Source organism: Chlamydomonas reinhardtii, chromosome 12 (assembly GCF_000002595.2).
Source record: "Chlamydomonas reinhardtii strain CC-503 cw92 mt+ chromosome 12, whole genome shotgun sequence".
Lineage (NCBI taxonomy): Eukaryota > Viridiplantae > Chlorophyta > Chlorophyceae > Chlamydomonadales > Chlamydomonadaceae > Chlamydomonas > Chlamydomonas reinhardtii.
In genome coordinates, this window is record NC_057015.1 from 444,176 (window position 1) to 460,160 (window position 15,985).

Sequence of the window (15,985 nt, forward strand, 5' to 3'; positions counted from 1 at the left end):
TTGAAAATGCAAGCGGTCATGCACTTCCTTTTCATATTGAGCCGGTCATGTTGAAGCAGTATCAATTACAAACTAGGCGACTGAAAGCAAACAGCTTGTCACAAGGCGCGAGTTGTGGCGACAGCCCCGTCACAGCGCGCATACCTGAGCTTCTGGAGTGATTTTATGTGCATTCTGACCATGAATTCTACGACAACTTAGGATCCGAGGCAGGGTACACCGCGAGTTTGTCTGTTCTCTGCGGGCTCAGACAGGATACCGGCCATCGGTGGCCGAATATTATTGCTGTGCGAACATTTGTATAGGTCTACGGCGCTGTCTGGCACTGCCTTGGCTCTCGCACGTCGCAGCTTAGCGATCGCCTGCCAATGTCCAGCGTAAAGCGGCTCCTGCGAAGCGCGCGCGAGTGCCTGGGCCGCAAGGAATACCGTGAGGCGCTGCAGCACTGCAAGGAGGCGCTCGCGGAGGACAAATCATGCTACGAGGCCTACGTGTGAGCCAGGGGGGCGGGAGACTGGCGCCGGGACCGCGGGTCGTTCCGCCGTCAAGCCCCTTGGCACTTGCCGCCGCTTGCCCCTGCGGCTCTCACTTCTAGGCCCTAGCGCACGTGCTCGCACCCCCACACACACGCTGTGTGCCTTGTGACCCTGGCGTACCCCGCCAGGTTCGTTGGCAAGGCCGCCTTCTCTCTGGGCGAGGCGCCGCAGGCTCAGGCCGCCTACCGCCGCGCCGCCGACCTGGACCCGGCCAACCCCCTGGCCTGGCAGGGGCTGGCGGAGCTGGCGGCAGACACGGGTGAGAGGGGAGCTGCCCTTGTCAACCTCAAAGTAAAGCGTTGCCATTGGGGGGCCATGAGGGAGGGTGAGGGAGGGAGGGGGGCAGGGGTTAAAGGGAGGAGGCGCGGTGGGGGTGAGAGGGGTTGTGGAAGACTCCAGGCAGGCAGAGTATACCGATGGCATGTGTCTGCACTCGCGCGTGTATGTGTGCTATGCCGTGCCGTGCTGTGCTACGCTGTGCTGTGCAGGCGCCTGGTCCGACGCGGCTGAGGCCTACGCGCAGCTGCTGGCGCTGGCGGACGCCGCGCCGCCGCAGGACGCCGCCGGACTGCGCAGCCGCCGGCCCGCCTACCTGCGGCGGCACGCAGAGGCGGCGGCGCGCGCGGGGCAGCTGGTGGCGGCGGAGGCGAGCTGGCGGGCACTGGTGGAGGCCGCGACGGAGGCGCACCAGGCGGCGGCGGCGGCGGCTGGTGGCGGTGGGGAGGCGGCGGCGGCGGCTCTGGCGGCGGCTGAGGAGGAGCTGGTGGAGTGCCTGTGCCGCCTGGCGGACGTGCAGGTAGGGGTGTGTTTGCCGTGGGAATTTGGTGTGGGAGTTGTTGGCGGGGCGGAGAGTCAGGGGGTTAGGTAATGCTGTTTGGTGTGTGGCGTGGTGTGTGTGGCTGCTGGGACTGCCGGGGTCTCACCGTCAGCGCTCGTGACCCTGCCCCCGTCGGCAACTCATACTCCATCTCGCGTGGACGGCTACCCTGTGTGTACGTTTGTATATATATATATATATATATATATGTGTGTGTGTGTATATACGTTTGTATATGTGTGTGTGTGTGCCTAAGTGCTCCCCCCTGCCTATGTGCTCCCCCCTGCCCCGCCCCTGCCCCCCCCTGCCCATGCGCTCCCCCCTAAGTAACCATGCCTAAGTAACCTAAGTAACCATGCTCCCCACCTGCCCATGTGCTCCCCCCTGCCCCCTCGGCCCACATCCCATAAGTATTATCGCTCGCAACTAACGCCTCTGCCTGCACTCCCGTTTTCGTTGGTTTTGGTTTAGTTTGGGCTGGTATTTACAGCCCCCCCCCCTGCCCCCCGCCCCCCCCTGAGCTATACGTGATCGTTTTACTGACGTTACTACAATACGATCAACCTACTTAGGGTAGTCGTTAGACAAAATGGGAGAGCAGCAGCAGCAGCCTTCGGCGGGTCTACGCGCTGGAGCTGGCCGCTGGACTTCACGGACATCGGTAACAACGCGTCTACGCTGCAACTGTACCTGCCTACGACTTCACTTCTTAATAAATCATGAATGTAACCCCCCTTGTGCAGCTGGCTGCTGACACGGAGGAGATCGAGGCGCGTGTGGCGGTGCGGCTGGCGGAGGAGGCGGCGGCGCTGGCGGCCACCACCATGACGCCAGAGCAGGTGGGGACTGGGGACTGGGGAGGTGGAGGCGGCGGTGTGTGTGTGTGTGTGTGTGTGTGTGTGTGTGTGTGTGTGTGTGTGTGTGTGTGTGTGTGTGTTAAACAAAGAATCAAACGGAACAAAATTCCGCCATACACGCGCGCGCAGTTACCAACAAATACCGACCGTGTGTGTGTGTGTGTGTGTGTGTGTGCGTGCGTGTGTTTGTGGGCGTGTGTGTGTGTGTGTATGCGCGAGCGCCTGGGTGCATTTCGGATTGGTTTCAACCCACCCGCCTAACCACTCTGGCTTGCGCGGACGGCTACCCACCCACCCGCCCACCCGCCATGCACATGACCTCAGGCGGCAGCGCTGGAGGCTGCGGTGCGGGGCGGTGTGGAGGGCGAGTGGGCGGAGGAGGCGCTGGAGGCGGACGCCGACCACGCCTCCGCCAGCCTTCGCGCCATCATCGCGCTGAGGCCGCCCGCGCCGCCCTACGTCAACTACTACAACGCCTTCCTCAAGCGGTGAGGGGCGGGGCGCGGAAGGAGGGGCGGGTTGCGTTGTCGGGGAGGCAGAAGGAGGGTGTGGGCAGGAGCGGGGCCGGCGGTGCAAAGGAAGGGAGACGTCATTCTCCTGCTTCTAACCCCTCGCTCCTTACCGCCCACCGCGCCGCTGACCGGCCCTGTGAGTCGGCTCGGCGGGCCGGAGCTGCAGCCGGCGCCCCTCCGCTTGGCGCACACACACACGCACGCGCAGACACACGCACACATACACACACACACACACACACACACACACACACACACACACACACACACACTTCAATCCGCCTCCCACCCCGCCTCCCTATCCCACCTCCCACGCGCCCCCACCCCCCAGGCTGCGAAAGTACATCCAGGCCGCCGCCCCCGGCTCCATGGACCGGCACGCGCGGCGGGCGGTGCTGCTGGCAGCGGCCAAGGCGACCATGGAGGGCAGATGCGGCGACCGGGCGGGTGAGGGAGAGGGCAGACATGGACACGCATGAACACACACATACATACACACATACATACACGTGCACACATATGTGCCGTCCTCCCGCCTGGGTTCGTGTCGTCCCACCGCCCGCCCCCCCCCCTCCCCCATCTCCGCACAAAGCTCTCCTCTGCCTCCCCCTCCCCTCCCCCTCCCCTCCCCCACCTCTGCAGGCGGCTGCTGCGATGCCTACCCCTACGAGGCCGCACTGGCCATGTTGGAGGTGGAGCACCAGGTGGCGGGCGCAGAGGTGAGGAGGGGGGGGATGGGGGGCTGGAGGGGTGAGAGGGGGGTGAGAGGGAGGGGGGGAGGGGTTGAGAGGGAGGTTTTGGAGGGAGGGAGGTTTGCACTATCCGGAATCGGATACCGGAGACACGAAGACGCATGGGGGAAGGGGACAGGGAGGGGAGGGAGGGAGGGAGGGATGTTTTGCACCGTCTCGTATACCTCCTACATGCGCATTTACACACGCACACACAGACGCACACATCGCACGTACAAACACACGCGCCCGCAGGACCCCTCCCTGGACCCCGCCAGCCCCGGCCCCTCCCCCGAGCCGCCCCAGCTGCCGCTGCTGCTGGCCGACTGCCGCGCCGTGACCGCCCGCCTGGCGCACGCCTTCCCCGCAGCCGCAGCCGCGCAGCTGCACTGGGCGCTGGCGCTGCGCCGCCGCGCCGCCGCCGTGGGCTTCGACTGGGCGCCCGCGGCAGTGACGGCGGCGGCAACAGCGGAAGGAGAGGGAGGGGGAGAGCAGCAGCAGAGGCGGCCGGCGGTGGTTGTGCGGCTGCCGCCGGCGGGGGCGGGGGCGGGGGCGGGCGGCAAAGCGGTGCCGGCTAAGGCGGCGGCGGTGGTGGTCACTGCCAACACGCCTGGGGCCCGTCGTCGGCAGGTAGTGATGTGTGCTGGGGGGTGGGGGGGGGGCGGAAAGGAGGGGCATGGCGTTGGTGATGGTATTGGTGGTGGTGGTGGTGCGGGGAGGGTGTCGGGTGTTCCGCACGCCCGTGTGCACTGTGGCATCTGCCGACGCACTGCCACTGCGCCGTGGCACCCGCGGGCTGACCCCCCGCCCTGCCGCCTTGACACCCCATTTAGAGCATCTACACACACGCCAGCCATGGTCAGCTGTTTCTTACCCGTGCAAACCACCCACCCACCCCCTGTCTCCCCGGCCGCCCCCCAGATCGTGAAGCTGCTGCTGTCGGCTCTGTCCCGCGGCGCCCGCGGTGTGGCGGGCTGGCTGGCGGCGTGCGAGCTGCTGCTGGAGGAGGGCGCGGAGGAGGCGGCCCTGGACGCGGCCAAAGAGGTGCGGGGGGTGGTGGTGACATGCGCCTTGAACGTTCCGGTAAAGCTCTGCTACCAGGCACATTGCTCGACAGAGGTGTGGGGGGGGGCGTCCCAGCTGCTGGACTCACAGGTCATCGGTAGCAACGCGCCTGCTGCACAACTTCGCTTCTTCTTGAATTTGAACTTCTTCGTGCATCAAGCATGGTTGTAACCTCCTAAACGCCCTCTTAACCACCCCACCCCCAGGGCCTGAAGCTGGTGGCCCACCGGGAGCTGGTGGGCAAGGAGCGGATGGGCGGCGCGGGGCTGCTGCTGCGGCTGCTGGCGGGGCAGGCGCTGCTGAGGCTGAGGAAGCTGGAGGAGGCGCAGGTGGGCGGGCGGGGCGGGCGGGCGGGTGGGGGCGCGGTGGTGATTGCGCCGTGACATGGGGAGTGGAGAGGGGAAAGGCACGCGGCCCACGATAGCGCGCGCCACTACCCGCTCCCCCCTGTGCTGGCGGCTTCGATATGGCGCGTCTTCCCGCTGTACCCCTGGACGTCGGCACTGCCATCGTCGCTACACACCGTTCACATGCATTGCTCCCACCCCGCCCGCCCTCCGCTCCTCCTGCACTCCCCCCCCCTCTGACCGCCCCCTGCATGCAGCTGCTGCTGGAGGGCCTGGCCCACGGCGTGAGTGAGGGCCACGTGGCCGCCGGCGAGCTGGCCGGACTGCCGCCCGTCAACGTCAGCCAGCAGGCCAAGAGGTGGGGCGGCGGCAGCGGGGTGCGCGTTTGTGTGTGTGTGTGTGGGGGGGGGGGGTTGCAAGGATTGGTACAGAGAAGGGTAGCGAAGTAGACAGCAGGCGTTGTGTTGTGCGTACCGATGACCGATGGGGGGGGTTGTAAATATTCAGCCCAAACTAAACCAAAACCAACGACAACGAGGGGGCGGGGGGTTTCGGGGCTGCGTGGGCTTGCGCTGCCTGGCCTTGCCACTTCCTCCCTCCTCCTCCCTCCTCCCTACTCCTGCCCTGCTCCCTCCCGCGCCTCCCCAGCTCCTCCTTCCTCCCCTCGTTGCTTGCCTCCTCCCATCCCTAACCCCCCAACCCATAACACACACACGCCTGTTTCCTAGCACACACACTCTCCCCTCTCCCCCTCGTCTGCAGTCTTCAGTGCATCCTGTACCGCTTTTTCAAACATCCTTGCAATCCCCCCTCCAACCTTCCACCCCCAGGCTGCTGGCGCACGTGGCCGCCGCGCGCGGCGACCTGGCCGCCTGCCGCCACGTGTTTGAGGAGCTGGTTGGCGGGCAGCTCATGGGGCGCAGCGCGGCGCCCATAGAGGCCTGGGCGCACGGCGAGCTGGGCATGCTGCTGCTGAGGATGATGGCGGCGGGGGGAGGAGGAGGAGCGGGAGGAGGAGCGGGAGGAGGTGGCACGCTGGAGGTGAGAGGATTGACTTTTGAGCGTCGTCCAGGCGCTTGACTGTTTCTGCAGCGCGAGGGCGCCGCAGCAGTCCCCGCCGTCCACCCACTCACACGTGCACACACGCACACACGCACACATACACGCAAACACTCAAACTCACACAGTGTGCGCTACGCACATGCCCACACCCGCCCGCACGCGCACATACACATACACCCTTCCCCGCACACGCGCACACGCAGGGCGCGCGGCACCACCTGCAGTGCGCGCTGGCGGCTCTGGCGCCCGCGCTGGAGGCCGCCGCCGCCGCCGCCGCCAGCCCCGCCGCCGCGCCGCTGCAGGCGCTGCAGCGCGAGGCCGCCACCTACCACCTGCACCTGGCCCTGGCGCTGTGGGCCAAGGGCGGCGGCAGCCTCGGCCCCGCCGCGGCTGCTGCCACTGCCGAGGGCGCCGAAGAAGCGGGCGTTGCTACTGCCGAGGGCGGCGGTGTTGCTACTGCCGGTTGGGCGGAGCCGTACCGCAGCGAGTGCCGGGAGCATCTGCTGTCGGCGGCGGCTGTAGCAGGCCCGCTGCAGGCCGCGGCGTTCACGTGGCTGGGCCACTGGTACGTGCGCGCCGCGGCTACTGCCGGTGCCGCTACTGCCGGGGGTGGTGGCGACGCGGCTGCTACAGCCGGTGCGGATGAGGCCAAGGCGCGCAAGTGCTACCAGCGGGCGTTGGCGCTGGACCCAGCCCAGGTGCGTGTGCGTGCGTGCATGTGTGTGTGTGCAGGCGCATGTGATCACGCTCAGGTGGGGCATCCACGTGTGGTGACGGAACTTCGTGGTGACGGGAAGACCGCCTGCCACTGCCAGCTCAACTGGGCCCGCACCCCAGCACCACCACCCCAGCACCTGCACCCCCAGCACCTGCACCCCCTGCCACGCGCTGCCCCCTTCACATACCCTCCGCCCGCCGGCGCACCGCCCCCGCAGGCCGAGGCGGGAGAGGCGCTGGTCCGGCTGCTGCGCGCCGCCGGCCGCACTGACACCGCCCTGGGCCTCGCAGCGGAGATGGCGGCGCGACTGGCCGCCGCCGCCTCCGCCGCAGCCGCCGCCGCCACGGCTGCGGGCTCCGCCGGCGCCGGCGCGTCCGCGGCGGGTGCGGCAGGTGTGGCGCCGTCGCCCTTCCTGGTGCACCCCCGGCTGCTGCAGCTGCCCGCGGACGCTGCCGGTGCTGCTGCCGGTGGTACTGCCGGTGTTACTGCCGCTGGCGGTGCTGCTACTGCCGTTGGCGCCAACTGGGCCCTGCGCTGCCTGGCTCGGCTGCAGCGGGACACGGGGGCCTCGGAGGCGGCTGTCAGCAGCTACCAGGTGTGTGTGTGTGTGTGTGTGCGTGCGTGTGTCTGTGTGTGTGTCTGTGTGTGTCTGTGAGTGTCTGTGTCTGTGTGTGTGTGTGTGTGTGTGTGTCTATGAGTGTCTGTGTATTTTTGTGTGTGCATGTACCGTATGTGTGTGTGTTAAAGAGCACAAGGAAAACATTACGCGTAGGACTGTGTGTGTGTGTGTATGACAGAAACAAAAGGGGCATGCGCGTGCGTGTGCGCTCATGGGCAAGGTAGTTGCTGCTATCTGCATCTGCCCGCGTCCGCTGCCCGTCCCAGTTTCGTTGCCTTTCCCTCCCGATCCCTCCCTCCCTCCCCGCCTGCAGTCGGCTCTGCGGCTGTCGCCCGACGACGCCGAGCTGTGGGAGGGGCTGGCCTCCGCCTACCAGGCACTGGGGCGCCACACGGCGGCGCTCAAGGTGGGAGCGGGAGGGGGGGAGGAAGGAGGAGGAGCGGGAGGGGGAGGGGGAGGAGGAGAAGGGGGAGGTGAGGGAGCGGGGGAGCGGGAGGGGGCTGAGGAGGGGGCTGAGGAGGGGTTGGAGGGGGTTGTGGCGAAGGAGGATGCAGGAGGTGTGAAGGGCGGTGCGGCCACGGACCCGCACGTTCTGGCTCCGGCTGTGGCCGGCGGCGGTGGAGAGGAGTGTTGACACGCAAGGGTGCCAGAATACGCACACAACATTACAAGGGCTTTGCATAATAGTGCAGCGGGTTTCAAGTTGCAATTGAGTGACGGCGTTGACCATTGCCTTATGGCTGGACATCACAGCTTGAAGTGTGTTGTTCGACATTGCGCGTGTATCGTTCAATTGACGTACTGTGTTCACGAAACAAGCATGATGGCGCATACACAACTTGCAAACGCAAAAGCACGTTGCCACTTCTCCACGCCACCTGGCCTCTGGGCTCCTCGGCATTGTGCGCGAGTGAAGCCTGATGTGCATGCGCAAGCGCGTCTCGGATGGGGTTTGAGGATTGTCAGGTATCCGCACTTCAGTTGCCCAACACAGCGACGCCGTGCCACCCACACCTCACACACGCCACGCGCCGCACCTGCTAGTGCCACGGGCGCCGCCGTCGCGCGCGCTGCCGCACCCCCGCTGCACCCCGCCCCACCTCCTCATCCGCCTCCTCTCTACCTCCGCCTCTCTCTACCTCCACCTCCTCCGTCACCCACCACCTCCCCCCGCCCGCGGTTGCGACGTCTCCGTGTCCGGCGGTTGGTCACGTGGGCTGCGTGTGAGCGAAATGCCGTTGCAGTGGTGGTGACGTGGCGTCGTCGCGAATTCGATGTGCGGCCCATGCGCGGCAAAATGCAAACTTGAATGCATGTAGCACCACACCGTATGCATTGCACACACGCCTACCCTAACCAAGCAGCGTGTCTTACTCTTTTCCAACGTCCAAAACCCCTCGTTCCATGGAACTTCCCCCACCCCCGCTCGCAGTCGTACGGCCGAGCTCTGGATCTGGCCCCCGGCCGGCTGTACTGCCGACTGCAGGCCGCCGCCCTGTCGTACCAGATGGGCGACATGCCTGCCGCACTGGCGCAGTACCGTACGGCACTGGCGGCGCCGCCCGCGGCGGCGGCGGCTGCTGTGCCTGGCGGCGGTGGCGTGCCGGCTCCGGCGGACCACCCGGCGGCGCTGCTGGGGTGCGGCGAGGTGCTGCTGGCACAGGTGGGCGGGGGCGCGGGGGCGGCCGTGTCAGGGGTGTGTGTGGGGGAGGGGGGGCGGCGTGTCCGTGCAAGGCCACGCGAGGGAGGTGGGCTACCATGTGGTTACACGATGGTTTCAGCCAAAGGGCTGCCTGTAGCCCAGGCTGCATTGGCTGCTCGGGCCTGACAGTGCGCTCTCCTGTCCTCAAGCTCAGCCGTACATATCACCACCATTTTGGTATTCTTAACACACACTCTCTCTGCACGCCCTGCACGCACACGCACAGGCGGCCATGGCTGCGCGCATGGGTGCGGCGGGCGCGGCGGCGGCGGAGCTGGCAGAGGCGGAGGCGCTGGCGGCACGAGCCGCGCAGCGCTACGGCAACATGCAGGTGCGCCGCCGCCCGCGACATCCATTGTGGTGGTGTGAAGAGTGGCGGTGGGGGTAGTGTGTCAGGGGTGCTGTGTGAGGGGTGCTGGCCTCGGCAGGGTTGGGCCGAGCTCCCGGGATGCGACGGGACGAGACCATTTCAGGAGGAACGGGAGAGTAGCAGCCTTCGGAGGGTCTACGAGCTGGAGCTGGCCGGCGCTGGACTCCACGGTCATCAGTAACGACGCCCTTTACCAATGTGCCTGGCTACAACTTCGCTTCTTCTTAATTAATCATGAACGTAACCACCTGCAGTCAGCACCTGTGCACGCACGGACGCATGTGCGACACGCCGCCCCCGGCCACCTGCCTCCTGCTTCTTCCCTCCTGTTCCCATCCTGTCCCAGCCTCCAAACCCCCACTCCGCACCCCACCAAACCCGCTGCTCCCCAGGCGGCCTGGAAGCTGCTGGGCGACGTGCGCATGCAGCACGCCGCCGTGCCCACCGCCGCAGCAGTAGCAGCCAGCCGCGAGAGCCGCTACAACGCCAACAGCCAACACAGCAGCAGCGGCAGCGGCGGCACGGACAGCAGCAGCAGCAGCAGCAGCAGCGCCGATGCGGCGGTGGCCGCGGCGCTGGAGGCGGCGCGGGCGCGACTGGCGGCGCTGCGCGCCGCACGCCGCGCCTACGCGGCGGCCCTTCACTTGGAGCCCGGTGCTGCTGGCGGTGGTGGCGGCGGCGGTCGTGCTGCGGGGCTGTGGGGCGACATGGCTCTGGGGCTGCACCTGGAGGCGGAGCTGGCGGGGCAGCACCCGGCGCTGGCGGCGGAGGCGGGGCTGGTGAGCAGGGGGCCAGGAGGGCGGGTGGGGGAGGGGGTCAGGGGAGAGGAGGGCGATTGCGGTGGCAGACACGGGGGCAGGATGAGGGAGACCCAGACCCGCGGCGAGCGATAGCAGAGCGAAAAGAACTTGTAGTTGCAAGGACTTTAATAGAGTGTCATGCCATCCAATCATGCGTGTGTTTGCTGTTGCTTGGCCCCCTTCCTTCATCGATTCATCCCGGGGCGCAGACGGACGGCGGCGCCGCGCTGCGCCGTCGCGCGCTGGCCCTGGCCCGCGGCGGCCTCCGCCTGGACCCCACCTCGGACTGGCTGTGGGGGTGCGCCGCCACCATCGCCGCCGCAGCCGCCAGCGGCCCGCTTGGCGACGACGGCGGCGGCGCCGCCGCCGGCTCGGCGGAGCGCGCCTCGGCGGCCGCTACAGCCGAGTACTGCTACAGCCGGGCGCTGCAGCTCAACCCGCGGCGGGCGCCGCTGTGGGCGGCCCTGGGCCGTCTTTATGCGGCGCACGGGGAGGGGGCGCTGGCCAGTCGCTGCTTCGACTCGGCCCGAAGCCACGAGCCCACCTCCATTGCTGTGTGGGAGGCCATGGGAGACGCAGCGCTGCGACGGGCCGCTGGCGGCGCCGGCGGCTTCGCCGCCGGCGGCTCCGCCGCGGCCGCCGCCGGTGCGGTGGCGGCTTCGCCCGCCTGGCGTGACGCCGCCGATGCCTATGAGCACGCGCAGCTGCTGGGCGGAGACGTGGAGTCGAGGCTGGGCTTTGCGCTGGGCTCGCTGCTGCTGCGGCACTACGGCGGCAGTAGCAGCGGCGGCGGCGGCGCGGAGGGCGCGGGCGCGGCGGCTGGCGGCGGCGTGCTGGCGGCGGCGACCAAGGCGGCGGCGATGCAGCCGCTGCTGCCGGCGGCGCACCACGCGCGCGGGCTGGCACTGGAGGCGAGGGGCGACTTCGCGGCCGCTGCGGAGGTGCGGGTTCGGGTTCTGCTGCCCGGCCTGTCCATTATGGTGCACACAGTGCGTCAACCACTGGCTACGGTCCTAGCACTCTAAACAACACCAACACGACCTGTTTTATATCCCTCCCTGACCCTGTCGCCACCACCCCCGACCTCGCACCCGCAACAAACCAACAGGCGCTCCAAACCGCGCTGTCCCTGCTAGACTCTGCCGAGGCCGCCGCCGCCGCCGCCGCCGCGCCCTCCGCCGCCGCCACGCCCTCCCCGCGGCCGCAGCTGTGGCCCGCGGACGCCGACGCCGCGCCCAGCCCGCGTCTGGCGCTGCAGGCCGACCTGGCGCGGGTGCTGGCGGCGGCGCCGGGCCGCGCGGCGGAGGCTGTGGCGGCGCACGAGGCACTGCGGGCGGCGGGGCTGGGGCTGGGGGAGAACGGCGGCGATGCGGGCCTGAAGATGTCGTACGCCATGGCCCTTGTGCAGGTGCGTGCGTGTGTTCGTGTGTGTGTGTGTGTGTGTGTGTGTGTGTGTGTGTGTGTGTGTGTTTCGCTGTGTGAATGCGTGAAAGCCTGCGTGTGCTGCTACATGTAGATGGGGGAGCTGTTGTTTTGTTGTGTGGCGTTCGCTACGACAACGAGCTGGCTACTACCGTACTGCATCTGTCCCGCCTGTCTAGCACCACGGCTCATCATCATGCAATGTAACGATTACCGAACGCGCCCACGCCGACACACACACACACACACACACACACACACACACACACACACACACACACAGCGGCTTTGTTCCGTTTGTTTTTGTGTTTAACACACACACACACACACACACACACACACACACACACACACACACACACACAACAGGCCGGCCGTGCCGATGACGCGCTGCCGCACCTCGCTGACGTCATGGCCGCCGCCGCCGCCTCGCCGCTACTGCGCCTCGCCGCCGCCACCGCGGCCGTACGGATCCACGTGGCAGCGCGGCGGTGGGACGAGATGTATGGCGTCGTACTGGCGGCCACGTCAGACCTGCCGGACGAGGGGCGCAGCAGTGGCGGCACCGGCGCCGGCGCGGGCGGACACGTGGTGTCGCCGGCTGCGGCAGCGCCGCCGGGCGCTGCGGCCGAGGCTGCTGCCAAGCTGTGGCGAGTGGCGCTTGCGGGTGGGTGCTGGCCGTTGCGCCGGCCCTCTTGCAGTTAGCTGGTAACACTGTGACACTTCCAGCTTCCGCCCCACATGGGTCGCATGTTTAGCTGATTGCCTGTCTGTTAACAACACAAGCTGACTGTTTTTAAAGGCTTTGTTTCAAACTGCTAGCACACCAAACTACCGTGCCAAACCACGAGCGCATCATCTCCACCCACCGTGCGCTTACAAGCCGCGCTCCCACTCCGCGTGCTGTCTACTTCGCTACACATCTCTACAACATCTTTGCAAACCCCATGCCATATGTCGTAGGCCTGGTGGCGGCGCGCGCTCCCGAGCTGGAGCGTGAGCTGCTGGGCGCCATGCGGCAGTGGTCGGCGGGGCGGCGCGACCTCAACGCCGCACAGCACGAGTGCCGCGTGGCCGAGCTGCTGGTCGCCAAGAGCCGCGCCGCGGCCGCCGCCGGCGGCGACGCGCCTGCGGCCGTCGCCGCGCTGCGGCAGGCGGCACGCGCCGTGCACGCCTGCCCCTCAGACCGGCCCGCGCGCTCCCTGCTGGCACACACAGCGCTCCTCGCCGGGCCCCGCTACGCGGCGGCGGCGGCTCGCGCCGCCCCTCGCGACACACTGCCGCACGACGCCGCCGCCGACCCCGTCCTCGGCCTGGCCGCGCCGCCGTCGCGCGCCCCGCTGGCGCCGTCCGCGGCGGCCGTGCACGCCGCCGCGGTGGCGGCGCTGCCGGCGGCCGCCGCCGCGTCGGCGCCGCCAAAGGCCGGCGCCGGGCCGAGCAGCCTGTCGGCGGCGGCGGCGCGCCACGCGGCGGAGCGCATGCGGCGGGTCGTTCACGCGCAGCCCCACGAGGCGGCGGCCTGGTACCTGTGCGCCCTGACAGAGGCGCAGGCGGCGGCGGCGGCGGCAGGCGGCGGCGGCGGCGCGGCGCGCTGCTGGCGGCGTGTTGCCGTCGCAGCGGCGGCGGCGGCGGCCCGGGCGCAGGCGGAGCTGGCGTCGCTGCCCGAGCCGCCGCCGCCAGGGGCGGCCGCGGGGGCACCGCCGCGGCCGCCGCCGGGCCTTCCGCCGGCGATGGCTATGGTCATGGCGGCGCAAGCAGGTGCGGGGACAGCGGTAGTGGTGTCGTGTGGTGCCAGCGGATCACGTTCGGTGACCAAGCGCGCAAGTGTGCGTACTTTGGTCTTCGTTTGCTGGCCCCCATGAAATCCGCTACGCGGTGCCCGTTGCCCTGCTGCCCTGCCCCCACCCTCCCACCTTCGCTGCGCCTAGCATTATAGCTCGTCCACTGAACTTGTTACCACCCGCCCGCCCTCCCGCCCGCTCTTATCGCTGCGCCAGCCCGCGCGCACGCGCCCGCCGACCCCCGTGTGCTGGCGCTGCGGGCCCAGCGCGGCTCCCTAGCAGACGTGGCGGTGCGCGCGCTGGCGGTGCTGAGCGAGGCGCAGCTGCAGCTGCACCTCCGGAGCGGTGCTGGCGGCAGTGGCGGCGCTGGAGGTGGCGGTGGTGCTACTGCCACGGCGCCTGGGGCTGACGCGCTGGGACGCGCATTGGAGGCGGCGAAGGAGTCGTTGAGGTGAGTGAGTGGGTGCGCGTGTCTTGAGGTCGTGGTCTCAGTCTTCAGGTGGCCAGTTGTCTGTGCTGGTTTGTAACGGAGAGGCAAAAGGCCGTGACTGCCTGTGTTGCGGCGCCGCCGCCGCTGCTGCTGCTGTCGCCGCTGCTGCAGGGTGGCTGGGGCGCACGCGGGCACAGACGCCTCGCCGGCGCACCGGGCGGCCGCGCGCCTGGCGGTGGTGACGGTGGGTGTGCGGGGCAGCGCGCGGCGCTGCTCGGAAAGGTTGCAGCCTCGGACCGTGTGTGGCTGCGGGGCTTGTGTGACGTGTCCCTCGAGAGTCTCGGGCCTCGTACTGGATACGATCAGCCGCTTGTGGAAGGAATTCCACCCTTCTTTCTCTAAGCACGATAATCAATGTGGCACACGTGAAGCTTTACGTGATGCTTAGCTAAGCCTGATCAACCGCATTGCATTGCCGAGCTCGTGTTGCCGATGTTCACCGAATTGTGGTGCCGCACTGCCACGTTCCCACCCTGGACCATCAGGGCGACAACGCTGCGGCAGATGCCGCGTACGAACAGGCGTGCCGCACCGCCGCCGCCGCCGCATCCGCCGCCAACGCGGGCTCTGGCGGCGCCGCCAGTGGTGCCATGTTCACCTACCAACACCTCCCAGCCTTGGAGTGGGCGGCGGTGCGCGCCGCCGCCGGCGACGCCGCCGGCGCACTGCAGCGGCTGCAGCAGGACGGCGGCGGCAGTAGCAGCAGCGGCGGCCCGGGTGCGGGTGTGGTGGTGCAGGTGGCTGTAGCTGGTGCGCACACGCAGGCCGCACTGGAGAAGGTGGCAGCGGTGCAGAGGGCGCTGCTGCTCCTGGAGTCCGGACAGACGGAGGCGGCACGCGCGGCGGCGGCAGAGGCGGCGGCGGCGCTGGCGGCGCACGGCGCCTGCAGCACTGCGGCGGCGCCCGCGGCCGCGGCGGCGCTGTCGGTGCAGGCGGCGGCGGCGCTGGTGGCGGCGGTGGTGGCTGAGGGAGATGCGGCAGCGCGGAAGAAGCACTTGCTGGAGGCCAGGTGAGAGCCGATGGTTTTAGGTGGCTGCATAGGTTTGGTGCATAGGTTTGGGTGCCCCTTTGCGTGCATGCATACAGCCTTGTCTTCAGCATAACGGGCTGGCACAGCCCCACCAGCTCAAGAACGTGGGGACTGGATGACTGATGAAGGCTGTTGTGAACGGCTATGTTGGCTAAACGTGTGTGTGTCTTTCAGGTGGGCGGCGCGGGAGGCGCTCAAGCCGCTGAGTGTGTCGCGGCCCGCCGGCGCGCTGGGCGTGCGGCGCAGCGCCCCGCCGCCGGGGCCGGACGGGCCGGGGGCGGCGCTGGCGTCACTGCTGCTGGCGCGCGCGGAGGCGGCGATGGGCAGGCCGGAGGCGTCGGAGGAGGCGCAGCGGCATGTGGGTACCCTGGGATGTATGGTGGCGTGCAGTACCGTACACCACCTGCGGCTGGGGGGGGAGGCTGTCAATACCAGGCCAAATTAGGCCAAAGGGGGGGGCGGTTGGTTGTGAAGCGGACAAGTTACAGTTCAGAAAGACCTTTAAAATGTGTCGCTGGCAGCGCCCGCCACGCCTCGTAGGATACGTCACTCCATATTACAATGCTTCGTGAAGTCTTCGCTTCGCCTGTCCTTCCAGTTGTCGCCTCGTCTCCCTCCTCGCCACTCAGACGGTCCTGGCTTTTTGTATCTTGCTGGTCGCAGGCGGAGCGGCTGTGGCCACCTTCGGAGCAAGCGGGTGCTGCGGAGGGCGCGGCTGCAGCAGGCGGCGGTGCGGGTGGCGCGGAGGGGGAGGAGGAGGGGGAGGCGGCGGCGGGGCAGCAGGGGCAGCGGCTGCGGCTGGGCCACGAGGTGCACAGCCGGCCGTGGGAGCTGGGCGGCGTGTGGGCACAGATGGCGGCGGCGGCGCGGAGCTGATGCCTTGGGAGGTGATGGCGGGCAAGGAGGGCAAGATATAGGGTTTGTGTACTGTGTGAGTGGATGCGGAGGCAGAGGCGGAGGCGGAGGCTTAGGGTTCTGCGCTACTGGGAAGGAAGGAGCGCGCAGAGTAGGGTGGAGGTGCTGTCGGGTTGGAGGCCGCACGCCAACGTTATTAGGTATCAGGTATCAGGTAGCTCCGCGTGTGAGCCTAAGAGCTGCCGCGCTTGGGGTGGCTGGTGACTGGACC

The 15,985-nt window shown here is 68.3% G+C and overlaps 1 protein-coding gene across 1 annotated transcript; it reads left to right on the forward strand.

Annotated features, from left to right (window-relative positions):
- Positions 1–32: 32 nt before the first annotated feature.
- On the forward strand, positions 33–15,984 carry CHLRE_12g493550v5 (uncharacterized protein). Its single transcript, XM_043067959.1, has 27 exons — positions 33–493; positions 665–795; positions 1,025–1,332; positions 2,097–2,192; positions 2,535–2,698; positions 3,054–3,169; positions 3,365–3,441; positions 3,709–4,083; positions 4,375–4,497; positions 4,725–4,847; positions 5,123–5,223; positions 5,696–5,906; positions 6,131–6,625; positions 6,863–7,240; positions 7,578–7,670; positions 8,697–8,927; positions 9,193–9,297; positions 9,729–10,115; positions 10,346–11,077; positions 11,245–11,544; positions 11,928–12,225; positions 12,522–13,316; positions 13,556–13,790; positions 13,941–14,013; positions 14,315–14,838; positions 15,034–15,217; positions 15,523–15,984. The coding sequence occupies exons 1-27, from the start codon at positions 369–371 to the stop codon at positions 15,733–15,735; spliced, it is 6,993 nt and encodes a 2,330-aa protein (XP_042917949.1). The 5' UTR covers positions 33–368; the 3' UTR covers positions 15,736–15,984.
- Position 15,985: the final 1 nt, after the last annotated feature.